The sequence below is a fragment of the Pelophylax lessonae genome (assembly GCF_965119305.1).
Source record: "Pelophylax lessonae genome assembly, chromosome: 5".
NCBI classification, from domain to species: domain Eukaryota; kingdom Metazoa; phylum Chordata; class Amphibia; order Anura; family Ranidae; genus Pelophylax; species Pelophylax lessonae.
Window position 1 is genome coordinate 280,018,590 of NC_138772.1, and position 20,956 is coordinate 280,039,545.

General features: G+C 40.6%; 1 protein-coding gene across 1 annotated transcript in view; it reads right to left on the reverse strand.

Moving 5' to 3' along the window:
- GABBR2 (gamma-aminobutyric acid type B receptor subunit 2) overlaps positions 1-20,956 on the reverse strand; it is an 873,294-nt gene that overhangs the window by 69,322 nt on the left and 783,016 nt on the right. The window contains exon 14 of the mRNA XM_082257550.1: positions 567-677. Within this exon, the coding sequence (XP_082113676.1) occupies positions 567-677 (111 nt within the window). The remainder of the gene's footprint in view (positions 1-566; positions 678-20,956) is intronic.

Here is a 20,956-nt window from a genome sequence, read left to right on the forward strand (position 1 = left end):
AGCTTCTTTGGGGCGACCAGGAGGCGACCGCCATAGACTTCAATGTTATGAAGTCCATGGCGGCCGCTCCGAGGTCGCGGCGCGCTGCTCGGACCGCGACCTCGGAGGTCGCCCCGGGAAGTAGCGTCGCGGTAGTGTGAACCGGCGCTTAGTATATTGTACAGTTATTGTATTAATATTTTTGAAAAAATGTAGCTGAGCTCAGTTATGTGTAGGAACGCTCCTTGAGAAGAAATATCATTCACATCACAAATGTAGGAGTTAGGGAATTGTGTTTAACTGTGTCGATGACTGCATCTTGGCTCTCTTAATGTATCTATCACTATATCGTTTCATGCCAGTTCTACATATGTGATTTACATATACCACTAATAACTGAGGACTGTGTAATTGTAAAGATGTTTTTGCATGCTTTTGCCATGAAGCTGTATGCCATATAAACTGCCCTGCATTTGGTTAAATCTCTTTTTCTCATTCGGTAGGTGGGTTCAGCAATGAAAAAGTGATGAGTAGCTGGTTAATATTTTGCTGACTTTTGAGTGATTGCAGTAATTAACACCACTTACCATAAGAAGGCCTTTGTAGGCATAAACAATTCCAAGCCAGATTGTCATGTGAGTATTCTCACAGTGCTCCAAAAATGGAAGAATTGCAATGTCTCTCCCAGCAGGATCCGGCTGAAAAGATGAGAGAACAGAAAAAATCAGTCATAAACAACTCAGTTTAGATCATTGTACATACCCTGTATTATTCTATTTTATTATCCAAATTAGGTTCAGAGGAGGGTTTAAAAAAATAAATAGGCCCTCTTAGTTGTTGTTCGGCTTAGGCACATGGTCATATGGATCTTTCGACCTATCTCCCCCATTATGTTTTTTGTTCCACCAAAATAAACAAGGGATTTCAAGATTTAAAAAAAAATTGTGCCACATAGAATACTCAGTTTAAAAGCTAATGACACCTTTTTTTCCAGCTCCCAGCATTCCAGTTACCTATGTACCAGTATACCATTAATGTACCTCTGTTGCTGAAAAAAAAAACTCTCTTTAAATTTTTGGAACAAGGCCTTACCTTAGCTTCTGGTTTGCTCCATAGAGAGTTCATGGCTTCCTGGTATGTAGATTTGGGATGTAAAAACCAGTAAGACACAGAAAGTAGTCCACCAGCTGACCTCATTAGTACACACACCCTGCACCCATCATTTATATTTCCTCCAAGAGTGCACTTACCTGCCTTGTCAATGTAGGCTGCAGCAGCTGCTATGTTTGCACAGCATGCTCACATCCCTCCAGATGGGCCCAGGCTGCATGCTAAACTCTCTAGGGTTGCATGGACACCCCTGATGTGATGCAAGGGCCTGCCTGATTGGATACAGAGTGAATGGATAGACAGGTGGGTCCTCCCATTCCATATTTTTCTAAATCTAAAGGTAAATTGTACAGAGATTGTACAATCATATTATATAGTGTATGGCCACCTTTATACACCTAAAATTAACTTGTCGCGCTTTCAGTGCCATTAACTGTTAATGGCACCCCAAACATGGAACAACGCGCATTTGCCACATGAAAAAATGAGCATCAAAAGCAGCATAACACACAGTAAAAAACTAGCAAACCGCTACACGCCAAAATGTCCCATGAGCTACTTTGATGGATGTACAGCAGCCCATTGAAATAAAAAAAAGCCAAAAAACGCACGGTCCCACTACTTTAGGTGTGAATGGGGTCTAAAGTGAAATTGGTGTGCTTACACAAGAACAGTGAGGCTCCATTCACAACTGCGTGTTTCTGAACAAAAAATGTGCACTTTGTCTGCAAATGAACTGTGCTGCAAATGAACATTGTGCTTGCGTTATCATTAAATTTTAATGGCATTTTTTTAATGGAGGTAAAGAAACGCACCACGCTCCACTCAAAAAAGAGTTCTGGAGCTTCTTTAATGCGTAAGTCATGCATAGGGCAGCCCAATAAAGAGAATTGGCTGCCCTATACGTGATGATTAGAAAAGCTCCACATCACCCCCCCCCCCCCCCCCACAGAGATGTGAATGGAGCCTGACAGCTGAGTGTCTCCATCCACTCCCTCCTATGTCCATGTATAAAGGTTGCCATACACTATACAATCTGATTGCACAATCTCTGTACAACTTCCATATTTGTCAAAACTATGGAATAGGAGGACCCACCCATCTATCCATTCACTCTGTATCCAATTAGGAAGGCCCTTGCACTACATAAGGGGTGTTCATAGAATTTAGCATGCAGCCCGGGCAAACAAAGCAGCTGTGAGGAATGCTATAGATGCCGCACAAACATAGTTAATGGGTGTTGGGTGCTAATAAGGTCAGCTAGTGAACTGCTTCCTATGTCTTACTGGTTTTTACGTTGCTAATCTACAAACCCGGAAGTCAGGAACTTTCTATGGAACACACCAGGGCTAAGGTAAGGGCCTTGTCGTAAAAATAAAAAATAAAAAACATTTAATTTTTCTGCAACCGAGGTACACTTATGGTATATTGGTACATAGAGGAGCTGGAATTTGGAGAAAAAAAAGTAAAAACTGCTTTTAATGCAATGATGGATTTGCTGTGCACACTGCTGTTGGGCTGAAATGAAGAAAAAAAAAAACATCAAGGAGAATTAAAACACTGTTTGATGATTACCATTTTTCTGATTTCTCTGTTCTCCTTTAACAAGTTGCAGAGCATCCGCCGCAGTTTCACTGTGGCAAATTGGTTTGGCTGCGCGATCCGACATAAATGTACGTCGGTCGTGCGCTGGGCTAGGGGACATGAGCGTGCACCCGCCGTCTCCTCCATGTGCTAATTTGTGCTGATTGGGTTCAGAACTGATCAGTCATCGGGTCCAGGCCAATGATTTTTAGCCTGGACATGGTGATCGGTTCTGACCAATTGCAGAGCGTCCTGTGCCTGTGTAATGTAAATGTGAAATGTGTAATGTGAATCTTCTCTCCTGGTGCCTTTTTCGGTTCCAGCGTGAGAGAAGAGAGCATCAACTGTGAGTACACAAGCACTACACTGACACCAGTACACATAGACAAAGATTTAACCCCCTGATCACCCCCAGTTAACCCCTTTATTGCCATGTCACAGTGTCACTATTATAGTGTACAGATCTTTTTTCTTATGACTTTATTAGTGTCACAGGTGACATCAGTTAGCAATAATGTTAGTTAACATCAATCCAGGACAGTGTCAGGTTGCCCGCTGCATATTTAGTAATACATTTGAACCCTTTGATTGCCAGTGACACACACACACTAAACACCTCCATTACTAGTATAGTGTCTGAACGAATCAATATCTTTGTTCAGATCAGAACTATATTATCATCCCCAATAGTTTAGTATAGTGTTCCCAAAATGCAGCGTTAGCAGGATCAGCCCCGACACCTGCCAGAACCCGCATTTAGCCCCCCCCCCTCCAATTCTCCAAGAAGTGTAGTATCAGCAGATTACTGTCACTTCCAATACACAGCACACTAAACCGCAGCGTTAGTAGAGTCAGGTCTGATCTCTACTAGCACTAGCAGTTAAATGTTTTGGTAGTGGTTCAAACAGTCCTTGACAACTAGGTGCTTTTTTACCTGTGAGTCACACTAGGTACCTATAAATTTATTGGCTAAAATGTCCAAACAGAGGTACACTAGTGAAGATCAAGCTCAGTATTCAAGCCTGTAGAGAGCAGCGGCACCCTGACAGATAGCTCTAATGACAGAGTAGTGGTCCCTGCTGAGGTGCAACAATTGAAGGGTTCTCGTATGCAGCAGAGTGTTAATACTAGTGCCGCTCAACCTTTTGGTGAACTGGCAAGCACAAGTGGCCTAGTACATCCTGGTCGTAGTCAAACCAGCACTGCAGTAACACTTGGTGACGTGGCAAGTCCCATAAGCGCAGTTCAAGCTGGTGCAGTGGCTAGCACAAGTAGTGTCCTGCAGCCACCAATAATTCGAAGACAGCCCTGTAGAGCCCATGGTGTCCTTCCTGATATGCTTGCAAATCCTGATTGGAAGTCCACCACTTCTGCAGTGTCCGTACTTCCCCCATTCACTGGTCAACCCGAAATTCAGGTGGAAACAGCTGATTTTTCTAGCCTTGGTTTTTATGAGCTGTTTTTCACGGAAGATCTGTACAGATCTATTGTGGACTAAAGCAATTTATATGCCGATCAATTAATCACCGCAAATCCAAATTTGACCCTTGCCAGAGAATTTGCATAGAAACGTATCAATGTTTCCAAATTTAAAAGCTTTCTGGGCCTATCCCTTATTATGGGCATTACTTAAAAGAGGGAGTTCCAGTCATATAGTGGTCCACTGACCCAATTCATCATATGTCTATGTTCTCTGCTGCCATGGCCAGGACTAGATATGAGCAAATATTGCGGGTCATGCACTTCATTGAAAATTAACTCTGCTGTCCTCGGGGTGACCCTGTATATGACCGGCTCCACAAAATTTGCCCCCTTGTAAATCACTTCAAAATCACTCCAAATTGCAAAGGCGACTGCTGTTGTTGAGAAGCCCCTCTGTGTCCACAAATACAACCTTAACATGGGAGGGGTGGACTTCAACAACCAGATGATGACGCCGTGCTTAATTGCCCGTAAGGCAAGACACTGGTACAAGAAAGTGTATGCATACTTATTCCAAATGACTCTGGTGAACACCTATGTGCTATATAAAGCGTCAGGAAGAAGTGGATCCTTCCTTTTTCATTGTTAACCATAGATTGCTTTGCAGATACCACCATTCTACTGTACTGTATGCTATTATAAGGTAATGTTTTATTGTTGCTGTGTTTTTCATTGTTAACCATAGTTTTATTTGCAGATACCACCATTCTACTGTTTTACTGCACTGTATACTATTATATTGTAATGTTTTATTGTTACTGTGTTTTATTGTTAACCATTGTTTGCTCTGCATGTACGCACAATCAGCTGCAGCACTGATTGGTTTATTCTGACTGCAACAGCGTTTGCTCTCAGCATTTGCGAAAATCAATGATTGCAGCACTGTAGGAGGTGATTTCACCACTGCAGTTAAAAAAAAGAGCATATATGGTGAAGCATAGGGGATGGGGTGGACACAGAGGGCAAATCACCCTATGCTTTGCCATATATATATATTTTTTAACACTTTTCTTGGCAGAGATTTCTTCATCCACATCGATCGATGTGAATGGAGGAATCTGCTATGTTCTTTTTTTTCCTTCAGCCACAAATTACCCCTTTTAGGAAAGTAGACACCCCAAGGTATTTGCTAAGAGGCATTGTGAGCATTTGTTTTGGAAAATGAAGAAAGAAAAGGATTTTTTTTTTTTTCAAATTTCAAAACTTTGTGGCAAAAAGTAAGATCTGCAAAATACTCAACATGCCTCTCAGGAAATTCTTTGGGGTGTCTACTTTTTTAAAAGGGGTGATTTTGGGGGGGGGGGGGGTTGTACTGCCCTGCCATTTTAGTACTTCAAGAAATGAGATAGGCAGTCAGAAAGTAAAAGCTGCATAAATTCAAGTATATACACCATAGTTTGTAGAAGGTATAACTTTTGTGCAAACCAATAAATATACTCTTATTGAGATTTTTTGTTATCAACGACATGTAGCTAAATACATTTTGGCATAAATGAATAGAAAAAATTGAGTTTATTAGATATTTGTTATAAGAAAAGGTAAAAAATGTAATTTTTTCTCAAAATTGTTCAGTCTTTTTTCGTTTATATTACAAAAAATAAAAACCGCAGAGATTATCAAATATCACCAAAATAAAGCTCTATTTGTGGGAAAAAAAGACATAAATTTAGTTTGGGTACAACATTGCATGATTGTGCAATTACCAGTTAAAGTCACACAGTGCCAAATTGCAAAAAATGGCATGGTCATTAAGGGGGTAAAACCTTCCGGTCCAGAGATGGTTAATCATGAAAGCATCAAGACCTCAGAGGTTTTATACATATCTAGGTAGACTTTAGAAGGCATTAAATAAAACTGCATGTTTAAACATACACACATATGGGTAAACATTACTAAGTACACTTACTAATAATATCAATTAAACCAAAGCACTTCATCCCTAACTAGTAAGTTTCTATTTTTAATAGTGCTTTTGTTAATTGCATCCTGATTCTCATGAATACAACATACACTTATAAAATCATAGCACCTGCTATTTTAAAGCTGCTTCTGTCTTGTATATAAGCAATATAAACTAAATGCACTGCAAAAGTGTCAGATACAAACTACAGGCATATCATACATTTCCAGAGGATTTATAAGATAGCAAGCATTTCATTTCTGACAAGCTAATTCCAGTTACTTCTTGCTAATCTCTTTAGTGCTTAAGGGTCTGGCATCACACTTAAATGTTCTTCTGATCCTCAAGCCCTGAAAGGGCTTACACTTCCATTATACATGTCTATATTATGAATACTAGCAAACGTGTGCCCATGTGGGCACTAGACAGATCAAGGGGTGAACAAAATAGCTTTCAAAAAATTTGATAAACTGTATAAGTAAGGGAAATTAGCAAATGCATCACACAGTGCATATTTGAGTAGGGTGGCTAATTTAATGTACAACTCAGTGTATGTCAAAGTAGGATAGATTGATTATACTATATACAATGTAGTTTATATTGAAGCAGGGTAGCCTATATAGCGTAAATCATAGCGTATATCAGACCTTGTGAGATTCTTTAACATACAGCACACTGCATATTATAGTTTTATAATTTGTAAAAATAATTGTATAAAGAACAGCAGGGTCGTTTATATAAGCATAGTGTATATCAGAGCAAGGTAGATTTTATAATTTGGTACATGTAAATGCCTTTAAATCGGCCATCTATTTCAAAATGAATAAAAAAAACAGGAAGGGATGAGATTTCTCTCCAATAAGAACACACACAAAATCAAAATGCATTTTTAGTAGAATGAAGAAAGGTTAGAATTTTTGAAAATATTTTTGTTGCTGCTTGCGCCTTCCTGTCCTAGTGACAACTATACTCCCATTTCTTGTAAGAGTGTCATAGGGACAAGAAGTGAAGAGAAATCTCCCTAATGAGGTCAGCAACATAGGCACGACTGAAACTCAAATTCCTTCCCACACTATACAAACTCCTATCCCCCCCCCCCCCAACCCCCAAAAAGAAACATATTGACTAGAAAGTAGGGTTTAAAATGGAAGAAAACCTTAATCTGCATAGTGTTTTTCATAAAAACATATTAGTGACCACTTTATCACAATGCTCTTTGTTAAGATCCAGCAGCAGTTTTCAAAAAAGGCAAAAAGAAACAAAGAAAGGGCGCACCGACCTAACGCATTATCCTCAATAATAGGCTTTATTTATGCAACATATAAAATGGCTACTCACAAACACAGGTGTAAAATGATCATAACAAGCTCAGTTGCTCCAGTGTCAGGAATAGTCCATATGAAAGTCCATAATCCGATAAGATGATGGCTGACGCGTTTCGAGGCTCAGCCTCTTCCTCAGTGGCTCTGAGGAAGAGGCTGAGCCTTGAAACGCGTCAGCCGTCATCTTATCGGATTATGGACTTTCATATGGACTATACCTGACACTGGAGCAACTGAGCTTGTTATGATCATTTTACACCTGTGTTTGTGAGTAGCCATTTTATATGTTGGATAAATAAAGCCTATTATTGAGGATAATGCGCTAGGTCGGTGCACCCTTTCTTTGTTTCTTTTTGCCTTTAGTACCGTTGGACTACCCCAGTCCTTTTTGGGCAGCAAGACCTAGCCATCCAAGATGCCAGCTGTAAGTCCCGTGGGGAGTGTGGTCGGGGAGCTTGGATTCTGAGCGCAGGAGAAGGGTGGTATCACCTTATTGTTTTGCAGTTTTCAAAAAAGACAGGGGCTCTGGCTAGGTATCTGCTCTTGAGTTCCTGGAGGTGTATAGCTGCTGTGTTTATTATAAAAGGTTATAAGGTTAGTGAGAATTTCCAAAACTCCCATTTGGAAAGAAAGAGAGTCAGGAAGATTTGCTTTTGAAGTATCCAGTGCACTTAGGAAGCTTTCCCAGATCACCAAGCTTTATATAAAACACTAAACTAACCTTTTAAGAATACACCTTGGCATTTTTATAGAACAATGAACAGACTACAACAGTCATGGCCAAACCAGGTATTGTCATATTTCAAAACGCACAACAAACAGGTACGCAGGTTGAAGTCCAGACGTAATGACTACACGCTTGTTCCAAGCTTGTTCCAATTCTGCTGAATACATACCGGGGACATGGATACCTCTGTTCATCATTCAGACATTTGTGTATTGCACAAAAGCCACCACAGCTTTTAAAAATGCACTAGGTTTTCTAAGAACTTCAGTCACTAGAATATATTCAGTCTCACCTATTGTATACTACTTACATTTTCTCAGAGAGAGGATTGCACAGGTAGAATAAGATAACAAGAAACTAAGTCCACTCTAACAGCAGGGGTGATAAATCCCACTGAACCCAGTATGAGTTAAAATAAACAGAATATCTCACATTAGCAAACTTGCTATTTTCTGGATAGATTTAGCAGTCCACTGATGGAGTTTGCTTTTGGTCAGATGCAGCTGTTATGCATGGGCTTTTTGAACCAGATAATTGACTTGGGGAAAGTATTGTTTTGGACTACTGCCCCTCAACGGCATGAACTGTAAGTTCTGGTAAGCTTGGGAAGACCTAAGAAAAAAAATCAAGCAGTCAGTCACATTTCCATTTAGCCAGGCTTGTAAAGTGACCAGTAGCTCTTCGGTACTGTGCTTTATAAACACTTCCAAATTCCATTTTGAACTAACTTAAAAGTAAGCCATTCTACAAAAAGAACGAACAGATCTTTAGGAATACACGAAACATTGGGGTTTATTAGGGTAGAACAAAGACTTGTAGACAGCACTGTTTTAGCCAACTGGGTAATATATACACTGAACAAAATTATAAACGCAACACTTTTTCTATGTATACAAAAGGCCTATTTCTCTCAAATATTGTTCACAAATCTGTCTAAATCTGTGTTAGTGAGCACTTCTCCTTTGCCGTGATAATCTATCCTGGTGTGGCATATCAAGATGCTGATTAGACAGCATGATTATTGCATAGGTGTGCCTTAGGCTGGCCACAATAAAAGGTCACACTAAAATGTGCAGTTTTATCACAAAACACAATGCCACGGATGTTTTAGGTTTTGAGGGAGCGTGCAATTGGAATTCTGACTGCAGGAATGTCCTTCAGAGGTGTTGCCCGTGAATTGAATGTTTATTTCTCTACCATAATCGGTCTCCTAAGGGGTTTCAGAGAATTTGGCAGTACATCCAACCGGCCTAACAACCACAGACCACGTGTAACCACACCAGCCCTGGACCTCCACATCCAGCATCTTCACCTTCAAGATAGTCTGAGACCAGCCACCCAGACAACTGCTGCAAAAATCGGTTCGAATAACCAAATAATATTTGCACAAACTGTCAGAAACTATCTCAGGGAAGCTCATCTTCATGCTCGTCATCCTCATCGGGGTCAGGACCTGACTGAAGTTTGTCGTCATAACCGAATTGATTGGGCAAATGCTCACATTCAATGGCGTCTGGCACTTTGGAAAGTTGCTCTCTTCATGGATGAATCCTGGTTTTCTTGGATCTTTGAGTTCAATTCATGAAAAATGGGCAAAAACAAGTGTTGCATTTATAATTGTGTTCAGTATACATGGTAGTTCTGGTCTGCACATTGCTACATACTCTATGTTAAACATGAGCCCAGTAGCCTTAATTATTATGGGTTAATGAGATGGGAACTATTAACATTTTTATTGCCATTATTTGGGCAGCAACCCTAAACACCCTGACTGAATATAATTATAATCAGCTATACCCCTTGTGTAATAAAACACACTATCATAAGGAGCATAACTAGGATAAGAAAATTACCTTATTATTTGTCTCTAGTGTGAAAAATATGATAATAGGATGATAACTATAGCAGGTTTAATAAGATTGCACCTTACAAATTGTGTCTTGAGTTGCACTGAATATTGATGTAAGAATATTGCACACCATAACAATCATCTAGAGATAAAATGATTGCCTTTTGTAATGTAATTGTTGTAGGGAAGGATGTAATATTGTTTCATGAGCAGTTTTAGCTAATTCTCAAGGTGTGGGGGAAAAAGTAACCTGTCCTAATAGTTTTCTGAGAACTATTAATTACCTAGGTATTACATTTTCCAGAATGCAATTTAAAGGGAACCTGTGCTCATGAAAGCTGCCATTGCTAACATCTCCTTCTGAAAATATTAGCTGTTTAACTGCCATGTTGATCTAATTGTTTATATACATTACTATCCGATTCAATGACCTGGAAATTGTATGCAAATAAAGAGTTATGATTTTTCCAACTGCAATCTACAATGGCACTGAAAACCCACTTATTTCTCCTGATCCTTACCACTGAACTCCAGGATCAGGAAATATTGTAAATGTTGTACAATACTTTAATATTGGTGTTCTTTGTGTAATTCTTCTAGATCTGTGCAGTAATCCAGTGTGAAACTTTGCCTCTGTGTAAGACACTTCCTGTAGTAAAGACCAGTCGCTGCTGCTCAACTTGTGCAGGGTGATTGGATTTATATTATTTGTGGCTATAAAGGAATGTATTTAAAATGAATATTTTTGGGATTGAAATTTAGTATTATTTTCTGCATTTTTCCTTGGCCCATTCAGATAGGGGAGGGGGGTCAAAGGGGTCCTACACCCCCCCCCCACAAGCATCTATCCACAGTAAGCTAGTGTGGCCTTTTAGCTGTGGGAGTCTCACAACCACACACCATGCTGATCATAGGACAGTGCAGAGGGGGGAGGGAAAAACGTATTCACTGCTTGGACAGTCTGATTTGGCCCTGGACACTGGCAAAGAGAAAGTGTGAAAAGGGTAATTTGAGAAAGAAGAAGTATCCTATCTCATGGTGTCCTTAGAGGACACCCCATGCCTACATTTTTCTTATTATCTTATTGCTCCAAACGGAACATAGTTATTTTTTGATGATTATTTTTTTATTTAATTCTCCCTCCGGGCCACAGTTTGATCCCTTTTGAGGTGTCCTGGAGGAGACCATGACCTTGCTCCCTCTTTCCTTTACCCCAATTGAACTCCACCTTTGCAATATAGTTCTATACTTCAAACTTGATAGATATGTTTTGTTCCTGTTTGGACCCTGTGCTATGCAATTTTCATGAATTTTGGAAATTACTTCCATATCCTTATCTGTTTATTATATGCTCCTAAACGAATAAAATATTTTGAACGAGAAAGAAGAAGTAATTGATTGGACTCATGGAAATGCTGGTGGGAGCCGCTGGGACTGGGGAGCAAGCAATCTGCAGAGCAGGAGAGGTTGTGTGGGAAAAGAAAACCCCGGAGGACACTGCAGCAGAGAGTGCTGTTTATAAAACAGAGTGAGGCATGAGGAGTGTAAGCCAGAGAGAGCAGCTGTGCACGGAAAACACAAAGCACATGGAAACGCAAGAAGCAGAGCCTGGGGACACACAGAGGCAAAGCAGTACACAGCTGCAGTACACAGTCCACACACCCCAATTAGCCAGCAGCCTGCAGCTCAGCCCAAAATATAAAGAAGAGTCCCTCCTTTGAAAAACCTGACAGACCTCTTTAGAAACCAGACATTAAAGCCAAAATCCATGTGTACTGTGCCTTTAAATAACTGAGTCAAGCAGGCCCAAACAAATTTTCTGCTTTACTAACAGATGTGCCTGCTGGGAGCTCTGTATAAACTATATGTAGCATCAACCACATACACTATACAGTACTGTGTTCTGGCAGCAGGACAGCGACTTCCCATCCCGTTCCCAGAACAGAATTGAGTTGGGCTGAGTGCTGTTTAGCCAATCACAGGAAGCCATGTATTTTATCGACAAGTACAACAAATCTTCTAATTGGCTGAGGTGGGTGGATGAGGTCACAATCTCCACCTCAGCCAATCAGATAAAGCCTTTTATCCATTGATAAAATACAAGGCTTTCTGTGAATGGTTCAGCAGCGCTCAGCCCAAGTTGACTTTGCTCTGGCAGCAGACAGGAAGTCTCTGTCCCGCTGCTGGAACACAGTGCGGTAAATTGTACACAGCTGATGCTACATACAGTTTATACAGCACTGACAGCGAGTGCATCTATTAGTAATGGATTTGTTTGTTTGGACCTGCTTGACGTAAACAAAAGTCGTCATCATAAACATGGGGTTGGGCTTTCACCTCCATGCAGCCTACAGGATTGGCCTTCAGCAGATGGGCTGCTGAGCTAGAAGACCATGTGGATGCCAGGTTTGAGAGGGAGGTCCAGAGCATTGCTGGCTATCTCTCATCTGGTTAGGGCAGAGTATGTGAGATTGATTGCTGTCAGGAGGACATCCGCAGCATCAGTGTGGTGAGAGGCCTTGGGCCTCCTTTATTTGTTTTAGACTTTGCTGTCACAGGGGTTTTCTGCTGCCAGTAGAGTTCTGCCAATGACATACACTTGACCCCTTCACTATTTATGCTATATTGTACACTAGATGCTGGTTACTCAGTGGTAACTGTTAATTAAATTCTTCATTAAAGTAGGCAGTGTGTTGAAAAGCATATCATGTAATGGTAGAGTTGTATTTTTATTTTACAAGGGCTGAGGTTTGTACATGTCTGATAGACTCTTACTTGTAGCACAATAATTAAAGCATACTGTATGTTTTGGGTAAAAGGATTGTGGCATATCTTACTGTGGGCACAGTGAGTAGGTTCAAGTTTTAAGCCCCTCTCACGCAATTATGCCCCACCCTAAATTTGTCACAGTGTTCCAGGCGTGCTGCCTAATTATTCTCCTCTGGGTGAACCTCCTAAGGAAAAATAAACTATGTACAGCCCTGGGTCCACTGTTTGTCCTTGTCTGCCTTTGATTCTTTTTAACTCTTGTCCATCTCTCTTTGCTGCAAGCATTCCAGTTCACATACTTTTTTTCTGATTCCTGATCCTAGCACCCTAGCTTACCTGCAAATGGTAAGGGTTAAATATGCAGTAAGTCCTGAGATCTGTTGTAAATTTGTCTGGATTTGATCCTGTGATATCAATTTCTTTCTCTTATTTTCTTCTCATTATGTTGTTTGTACTTGTTCTGTGCTAGTCCATTTTATGTTTGTGTGGTCATTTTGTGTATGCATCTTTTCCTCACCTCTACCTGCAATCTTATACAGCACTGTGCGAATGTTTTAGGTAGGTGTAAATATATACTGTAGAGTAAGAATGCTTTCAAAAATATATATTTTAATTGTTTATTTGTTTTTCATAAATTTACAAAATGCTAAGTAAGCAAGCAGAAGAAAATTCTAAAACAAATCAATATTTGGTACGACTACCCTTTGGCTTCAAACCAGCATCATTTCTTCTAGGTACACTTGCATAAAGTTTTTAAAAGAACTCGGCAGGTAGGTTGTTCCAAACATCTTGGAGAACTAACCACATACTGTATCTTATGTTGATGTAGGCTGCCCTGAATCCTTCTGTCTCTTCATGTAATCCAAGACAGACTTGATGATGTTGAGATCAGGGTTCTGTTGGGGCCAAACCATCACTTCCAGAACTCCTTGTTCTTCTTTATGCTGAAGATAGTTCTTAATGACATTGACTGTATGTTTGCGGTCATTGTCCTGCTGCAGAATACATTTGGGGTCAATCAAACAGCCTCCCTGATGGTATGGCATAATGGATATGTATCTGCCTGTATTTCACAGCATTGAGGACACCATTGGTCGGGCAACATTGAGGACCACAGACGCAGTGGTCAGCCAAGAAAACTTAATGCAGCAGATGAACAACACATCATGCCTTCCCTTTGATATCAGAAGATGCCCAGCAATGCCATCTGCACGGAACTGGTGGAAAACCAGTGGGAACTAGGCTAAGCGACTCAACTATGCATGAAAACATAGGTACTGGGGCGCAGAAAAATGGCAGCAGGCGCTTTGGACTAATGAGTCAAAATTTAAAATATATAAATTCTGTTCACCAAAAGGCTGGAGAGCGGTACAATAATGAGTGTCTGCAGGCAACAGTGACACATAGTTGAAGTTCCTTTCAAATTAGGGGTTGCACATCCACAGATGATCTGGGGTTAGTTCTCCAAGATGTTTGGAACAACCTACCCGCCAAGTTCCTTCAAAAACTGTGTGCAAGTGTATCTAGAAGAATTGATGCTGTTTTGATGGCATAGGGTGGTAAAACCAAATATTGATTCAATTTTTAATTTCTCTTCTGTTCATTTAGATTCAATTTTATTATTTTAAAAAACAAACTATTACCACTTCTATTTCTGAAAGCATTCTTAATTTACAGCATTTTTTCGCACCTGCCTAAAACTTTTGCACAGTACTACAGAGTTAGTTAGACCTTCTAACTTTTTAAAATCTAGCCAGTGGTGGCTGGTGCATTGGGGGCGCCGGGGCGCCGCCCCCCCTATCCATGCGCCCGACCCCCTAATCTACATGCGGGGCGCCGGACGCATGGAGTTTCATGGGTTTTTTTTTTTAATCACCTGATTAGAGCCAGAGGCTCTAATAGGCTTCAGAAAAGGGTGGACAGGTAGTTATATAAATGGCAGATTCTCCATCTGAGCAAACAGATTGCAAAAGGACATTGTAGAGCTGCATAAATATCTTGAAAACAAAGAAAGCCTTGAGTCTAAAAGTGAAATGGGTTTAAATAAAGTTTGTGCGTTCACTTTAAAACACAACAGTGAATGAGCGCAATTACAACTTTGCAAAAGAAAATATTTGGGCAAAAGCTAATGCTTCTGTATAGACCAGTAAATACTGTACATTATTAGAAAGTCCACATGGGGTATAAATGTATAAACAAACATTAGAATGCAGACAGCGAACAGCAATGACATAATATGTCTTAACACATACCATCTTTTGATGCAATACAGGAATAATCACAAATACATGGACAAAGGTGGCTATACAGTCACAAAAAATGAAGTCCAAAATCTATGTTTCTAGGTATAGTATCTCTTTCTCCAAAAAGACATGTAGCATGTCATTGCCTCCTACCCTAAATACACTGCAGACTCCCATTTGTCATAACTGTGTACCTGTGACACCACGATGTGTCACTTCCAGTGCAACAGGGATTTCAGCTGGTGCCAATCTTGTGAGAAGGCAGATTGTGCACTAGAGCTGCCAACCCCATCTATGTGGATTGGCAAAGATGCACCAGACAGTTAACAGAAGTGCAGTAGTCATCTTCAGCATGGGAATCCCATTTGGGAGGCAGCAGTGAACACCATGGGGGGGTGGGGGGGGGGGGTGGTTTGGATGGTGCCACTAAAAGGGAGTAAAAATATACTTTGGCACAAACTAAATTTAGTAACAGAGTTAAACAGAGTTAAACCACTATACAAGCTGACAGAGGTTCTGTTCTATCCTTTGCACACTCAATCTAAAAGTTATGGGCCATACACACTATAAGATTTTCTGAAGACTTTTTCCTTTAGACTTACCAAAACCATATAGTATGAGGTCAAACCTAAACACTTTCAATTTGTATGCAATCTGGCAGGCCCTTGCACTACATAGAAAAGGTAAATCTGAAGGAAATCTACCAACAAAAGTTAGATAGTGTGTATCCAGCTTTAAAACTTAACTCCAGTGTTACCGTCAGTCTTGCACAGTTGTACAGGTGCCACTCCTGTGCTGAAATAGCTTCCTCTGATTTCACTACACAGTGGGGTTCATTTACTAAAACTGGAGAATGCAAATTCTAGCACACCTATCCCTGGTAGCCAATCAGTTTCAAAATTAAGCTTGTTCAATTAAGCTATGACAAAAAAAAAAAAAAAAAGCTGGATTGGTTTCTATGCAGAGCTGCACCCAATTTGCACTCTCCAGTTGTAGTAAATCAACCCCAATGGGAGCCTCATTTCCTGGCAAAGGACATCCAGCCTGTACAGCATCCTGCAGGCTCCTTCCACCACATAGAGAATTACAAAGACCTAGTGTTGTCAATCAGGGGTCTAAAATAGGGTGTGTAATAAAATGGAAAGAATTGGTGTAACATTTTCATTAGAGTGTTGATGATATAGGAACCAGGAAGGCAAAATATAGGCAGATTAAAATTCAAGGGATATTAAAGGCTAAACAATATTGCACAGAATTGCCCTCTTCTGGAAGTCCCCTGTCGGCACTGACCACTTCTCTCTGCTTAAGTGCCTCCTTAGCAAGCTGTGTGCTATGGGGATACCCATTTGTGCATGCTCCCAAGCCGTAGGAGCCTATCTTACTGCCCTCAGTGTCTGTGAGACCAGAAAGTGAGAGGAGGAGTGCTGCAGCCAAGACAGAGCTGGAGCAGTGAGAGGTGCCAGATGAGTGTTGGGGGGCACAGTTAGGCCCCTTTCACACGGGTGCACCGCCCGATGGAGTTTGTTCTGCTCAGCGGGGGATCAATCCGCTGATCCCCACTGAGCAGGCGGATGACATCTCCGCTCTGTGTGCAGAGGCGGAGCTGTCAGATCCCTGCTGTCCTCTATGGGGAGATCGGATGAGAACGGACCGCCTGTCCGTTCTCATCTGATCCCATCCGATCCGATCCTCCAGATGGATGGAAAATAGGGTTTCCATCCGTCCAGATTTCACGGACAGGATCGGATCAGATAGCAGTGGGTGTCAGCGGAGATGTCTCCGCTGACACCTGCTGCCCCATAGGGATGCATGGAGCATCCGATCAGGTCCGCCTGAAAAACTGACAGGCAAATCGGATAAGATCGCCTGTATTGAAAGGGTGTGAGTGGAGTTTTTTTTTTTTTTTTTTTTTTACTTAATTGCAGGGAATGCATTAAGGTAAAAACACTTTTAGCTTAAAAAAATATTAGTTGGAATATGACTTTAGGGCCAAATCTTGGAAAACAATTATAATTAGGGTTGCCACCTTATCTCTTGAAAACACACATGAATTACATAGGACCGTGGCGGATTACAGTGATAATTATATTCACTGTGCCTTACCTGCAGAGAACTAGCTTCAGGGCCCGTGTAATTCATATGTATTTGCTTTCAAAGGGATGAGGTGACAGCCTTAATTGCGTGCACACTTTACATATCTGTTTCAAATTTAAAACAGACTTCAGTGTTTTGATCTTGGAAATTAAACACAGAGGCATCTCAGATCTATCCAGGCCATACTGTGATCTATCCAACCATGCTCCAACCCAATTTTCCCAGTGGTAAATTGAGGCTGGCCTAGCAACCTAGAGATCTCCAGTACTTCTGTTAATTTAGCATAAAAAGCATGCACTAAAAGTTAAGAGCCAGAGAAAATGCACAGGGAAAAAAATCAGTGGCAAATGCTTGGGCAGACCCAAGGAAACAGGCACTCACGGGAGGCCTGCCTATGAACTGTAACAATTACTTCAAGCTAATAATGGTTGCTCACAGTGATCAGCTGGGGAAATAACCAGATTAACTTCAAAGCACTTTCCGTAAATAAAGTATTGCGTAGGAAGCCTCACTACTGCAATTGGTCTCTCTGCTCCACAGAAGTAATAATTAAAAAAGAATCACCATATATTCAAAAATAAAAAAAACATTTTTTTTTATATTCTTTGTAACATTAAACTGTTCTGTTTCCATTTCAGTCTTCTTCATCGTCAATTAATCAGCCTAGGGGAACTAGCGCTTAGTAGTTACAATTGCAACGCACCACTAGGTTTTTCAATGACTCAGTCTCTCAGTTATTTATTTTTTTTTCTCCTACATCCCTGTGTCTTTTTTCAATACATACAAAAATACATTTGATTAACATAGGTCATATGACCCTCAGTCTTCTTTTATGTATTTTTATTTATGGTAGTCTTTTACATTTTTCTTTTTTTTTACATTGTTATATAAATCTCTTTATGGCCCTGTAAATGGCATTAATGAGGAAACATTTAACTTCTACTAGAAAGGCCTAGATCGTAGAACATTTTGCTAGTTAATAGTCTGCTGCATTCATCGTCCTTATAGGCTGCTATAAATATTATTATGTGATTAGCGATGCAAACTCCTGCAGATGCTGTGTACACCTGCAGGAGACGAATGCTGAATTAATTCTTGGGGAGGCTATGGAGACTGTGATGAATTCACAAGGGGAGTTAATGAGCCCACTTCATTGCAACTCTGTTCAAAGCACAGCACAAACACTCTGTGGGGGATAATAAGACAATCATAGCCCTGGAGACGTACAGGTTTATTAAATAAGGAAGTGCAAAAAGCAAAGTGAAGTGCAAGGTGTAATAATCTATTACAACCAATCAGATTTCACTGAAGTGAAAAAGGTAAAGAATTTGCCATGGGTTGCTGCCCTTTGCTGAATAAGCCTGATTGTGGTCACAATATTATATATATATATATATATATATATATATATATATATATATATATATATGTATGTATAGACAAAATGTTTAGGTTTTAACACTAGGCATGCAATGGCATAGCGGAGGAAAGCACTGATCAGGAAGTGGACACAGCACTTTTAATGCCACAGTATCAGTTATTTCCAGGGCTTTTTTTTCAGCGGGAATGCAGGGGTACCTCCAGCACTGAATGTATGTAATTGCAAAGGGTGCTGGGGGGTGCTGCATGGTTTATTGATGCTGTCTACTAGAGGATCTATTGTTGCTGGCTACAGAGTAATCTGTTGTTGCTGCTGCAAGAAACATCAAAGAATAAAAATTATGTTGTAGAAGATAAACTATGTGACCATGATAGAAAGGATATCCAGAGGGTGGGCTTCATTGCCTCTGGATTTTTCATACCAGTTTGTAGGTAGAAAATGGGTAGCTGCTTGTATAGTTACTCTTAATTAATTTATTATTAGACATAGATTTAAACATGTTAGGGGTGGAGGCAAGGGGTTCCCTTACCTATCCCCTGAGAAAAAAAACCCTGGTTATTTCTTCGGTAAAATTGTGATTAATGTGGTTAAGGTAATGATGAAACTGTAGTGGCAGACTGGAGATTGGTTCTGATTCAGGGTGATAGGTGAGAAACATCAAAGAATAAAAATTATGTTGTACAAACCCAATTCCAAAAAAGTTGGGACACTGTAAAAATTGTGAGTAAAAAAGGAATAGACTAATTTACAAGTCTCATAAACTTATATTTTATTCACAATATAATATAGATAACATATCAAATGTTGAAAGTGAGACATTTTGAAATGTCATGCCAAATATTGGCTCATTTTGGATTTCATGAGAGCTACACATTCCAAAAAAGTTGGGACAGGTAGCAATAAGAGGCCGGAAAAGTTAAATGTACATATAAGGAACAGCTGGAGGACCAATTTGCAACTTATTAGGTCAATTGGCAACATGATTGGGTATAAAAAGAGCCTCTCAGAGTGGCAGTGTCTCTCAGAAGTCAAGATGGGCAGAGGATCACCAGTTCCCCCAATGCTGCGGCGAAAAATAATGGAGCAATTTCAGAAAGGAGTTTCTCATAGAAAAATTGCAAAGAGTTTGAAGTTATCATCATCTACAGTGCATAATATCATCCAAAGATGAGAATCTGGAACAATCTCTGTGCGTAAAGGTCAAGGCCGGAAAACCATACTGGATGCCTGTGATCTTCGGGCCCTTAAGCCCCGTACACACGTATGGATCGTCGTCATACAAACGTCGGCGGATGAAAGATCTGCCGATTGTACGTGTGTTAGTATGGTGCCTCCGACAGCTGTCTGCGCACAATCCGCGGACAAGAGTCTTTCTTGCAAACATGAAAATTTTTGTCTGCGGACACCAGAACGGACGATTGTTCGCCTGTCAGTACAGAAATCAGCCGACAGACCGCAGATTTGCAAGACTGGGCATGCTCAGAAAATAAAAAACACAGGGAAAGTTAACCATTACATGACATCACTTCTGCAGTCAGCTGAAGTCTGCGGACAAAATTCTTGTGCTGTCCTTGTGCTGTCTTTGCACTTTTCAACAGACACCGACATCCCGGGGAGAAAAGACGAACGTTTGTATGACGACGATCCGTACGTGTGTACGGGGCTTTAGATGGCACTGCATCACATACAGGAATGCTACTGTAATGGAAATCACAACATGGGCTCAGGAATACTTCCAGAAAACATTGTCGGTGAACACAATCCACCGTGCCATTCGCTGTTGCCGGCTAAAACTCTATAGGCCAAAAAAGAAGCCATATCTAAACAAGATTTAGAAGCGCAGGCATTTTCTCTGGACCAAGGCTCATTTAAAATGGTCTGTGGCAAAGTTGAAAACTGTTCTTTGGTCAGACGAATCAAAATTTGAATTTCTTTTTGGAAAACTGGGACGCCATGTCATTCGAACTAAAGAGGACAAGGACAACCCAAGTTGTTATCATCACTTAGTTCAGAAGCCTGCATCTCTGATGGTATGGGGTTGCATGAGTGCGTGTGGCATGGGCAGCTTACACATCTGAAAAGGTACCATCAATGCTGGAAGGTATATCCAAGTTCTAGAACAACATTTGCTCCCATCCAGATGTCGTCTCTTTCAGGGAAGACCTTGCATTTTCCAACATGACAATGCCAGACAACATACTGCATCAATTACAACATCATGGCTGCGTGGAAGAAGGATCCAGGTACTGAAATGGCCAGCCTGCAGTCCAGATCTTTCACTCATAGAAAACATTTGGCGCATCATAAAGAGGAAGATGCGATAAAGAAGACCTAAGACAGTTGAGCAACTAAAAACCTGTATTAGACAAGAATGGGACAACATTCCTATTCCTAAACTTGGGCAGCTTGTCTCCTCAGTCCCCAGACGTTTGCAGACTGTTGACTGTTATAAAAAGAAGAGGGGATGCCACACAGTGGTAAACGTGGCCTTGTCCCAACTTTTTTGAGATGTGTTG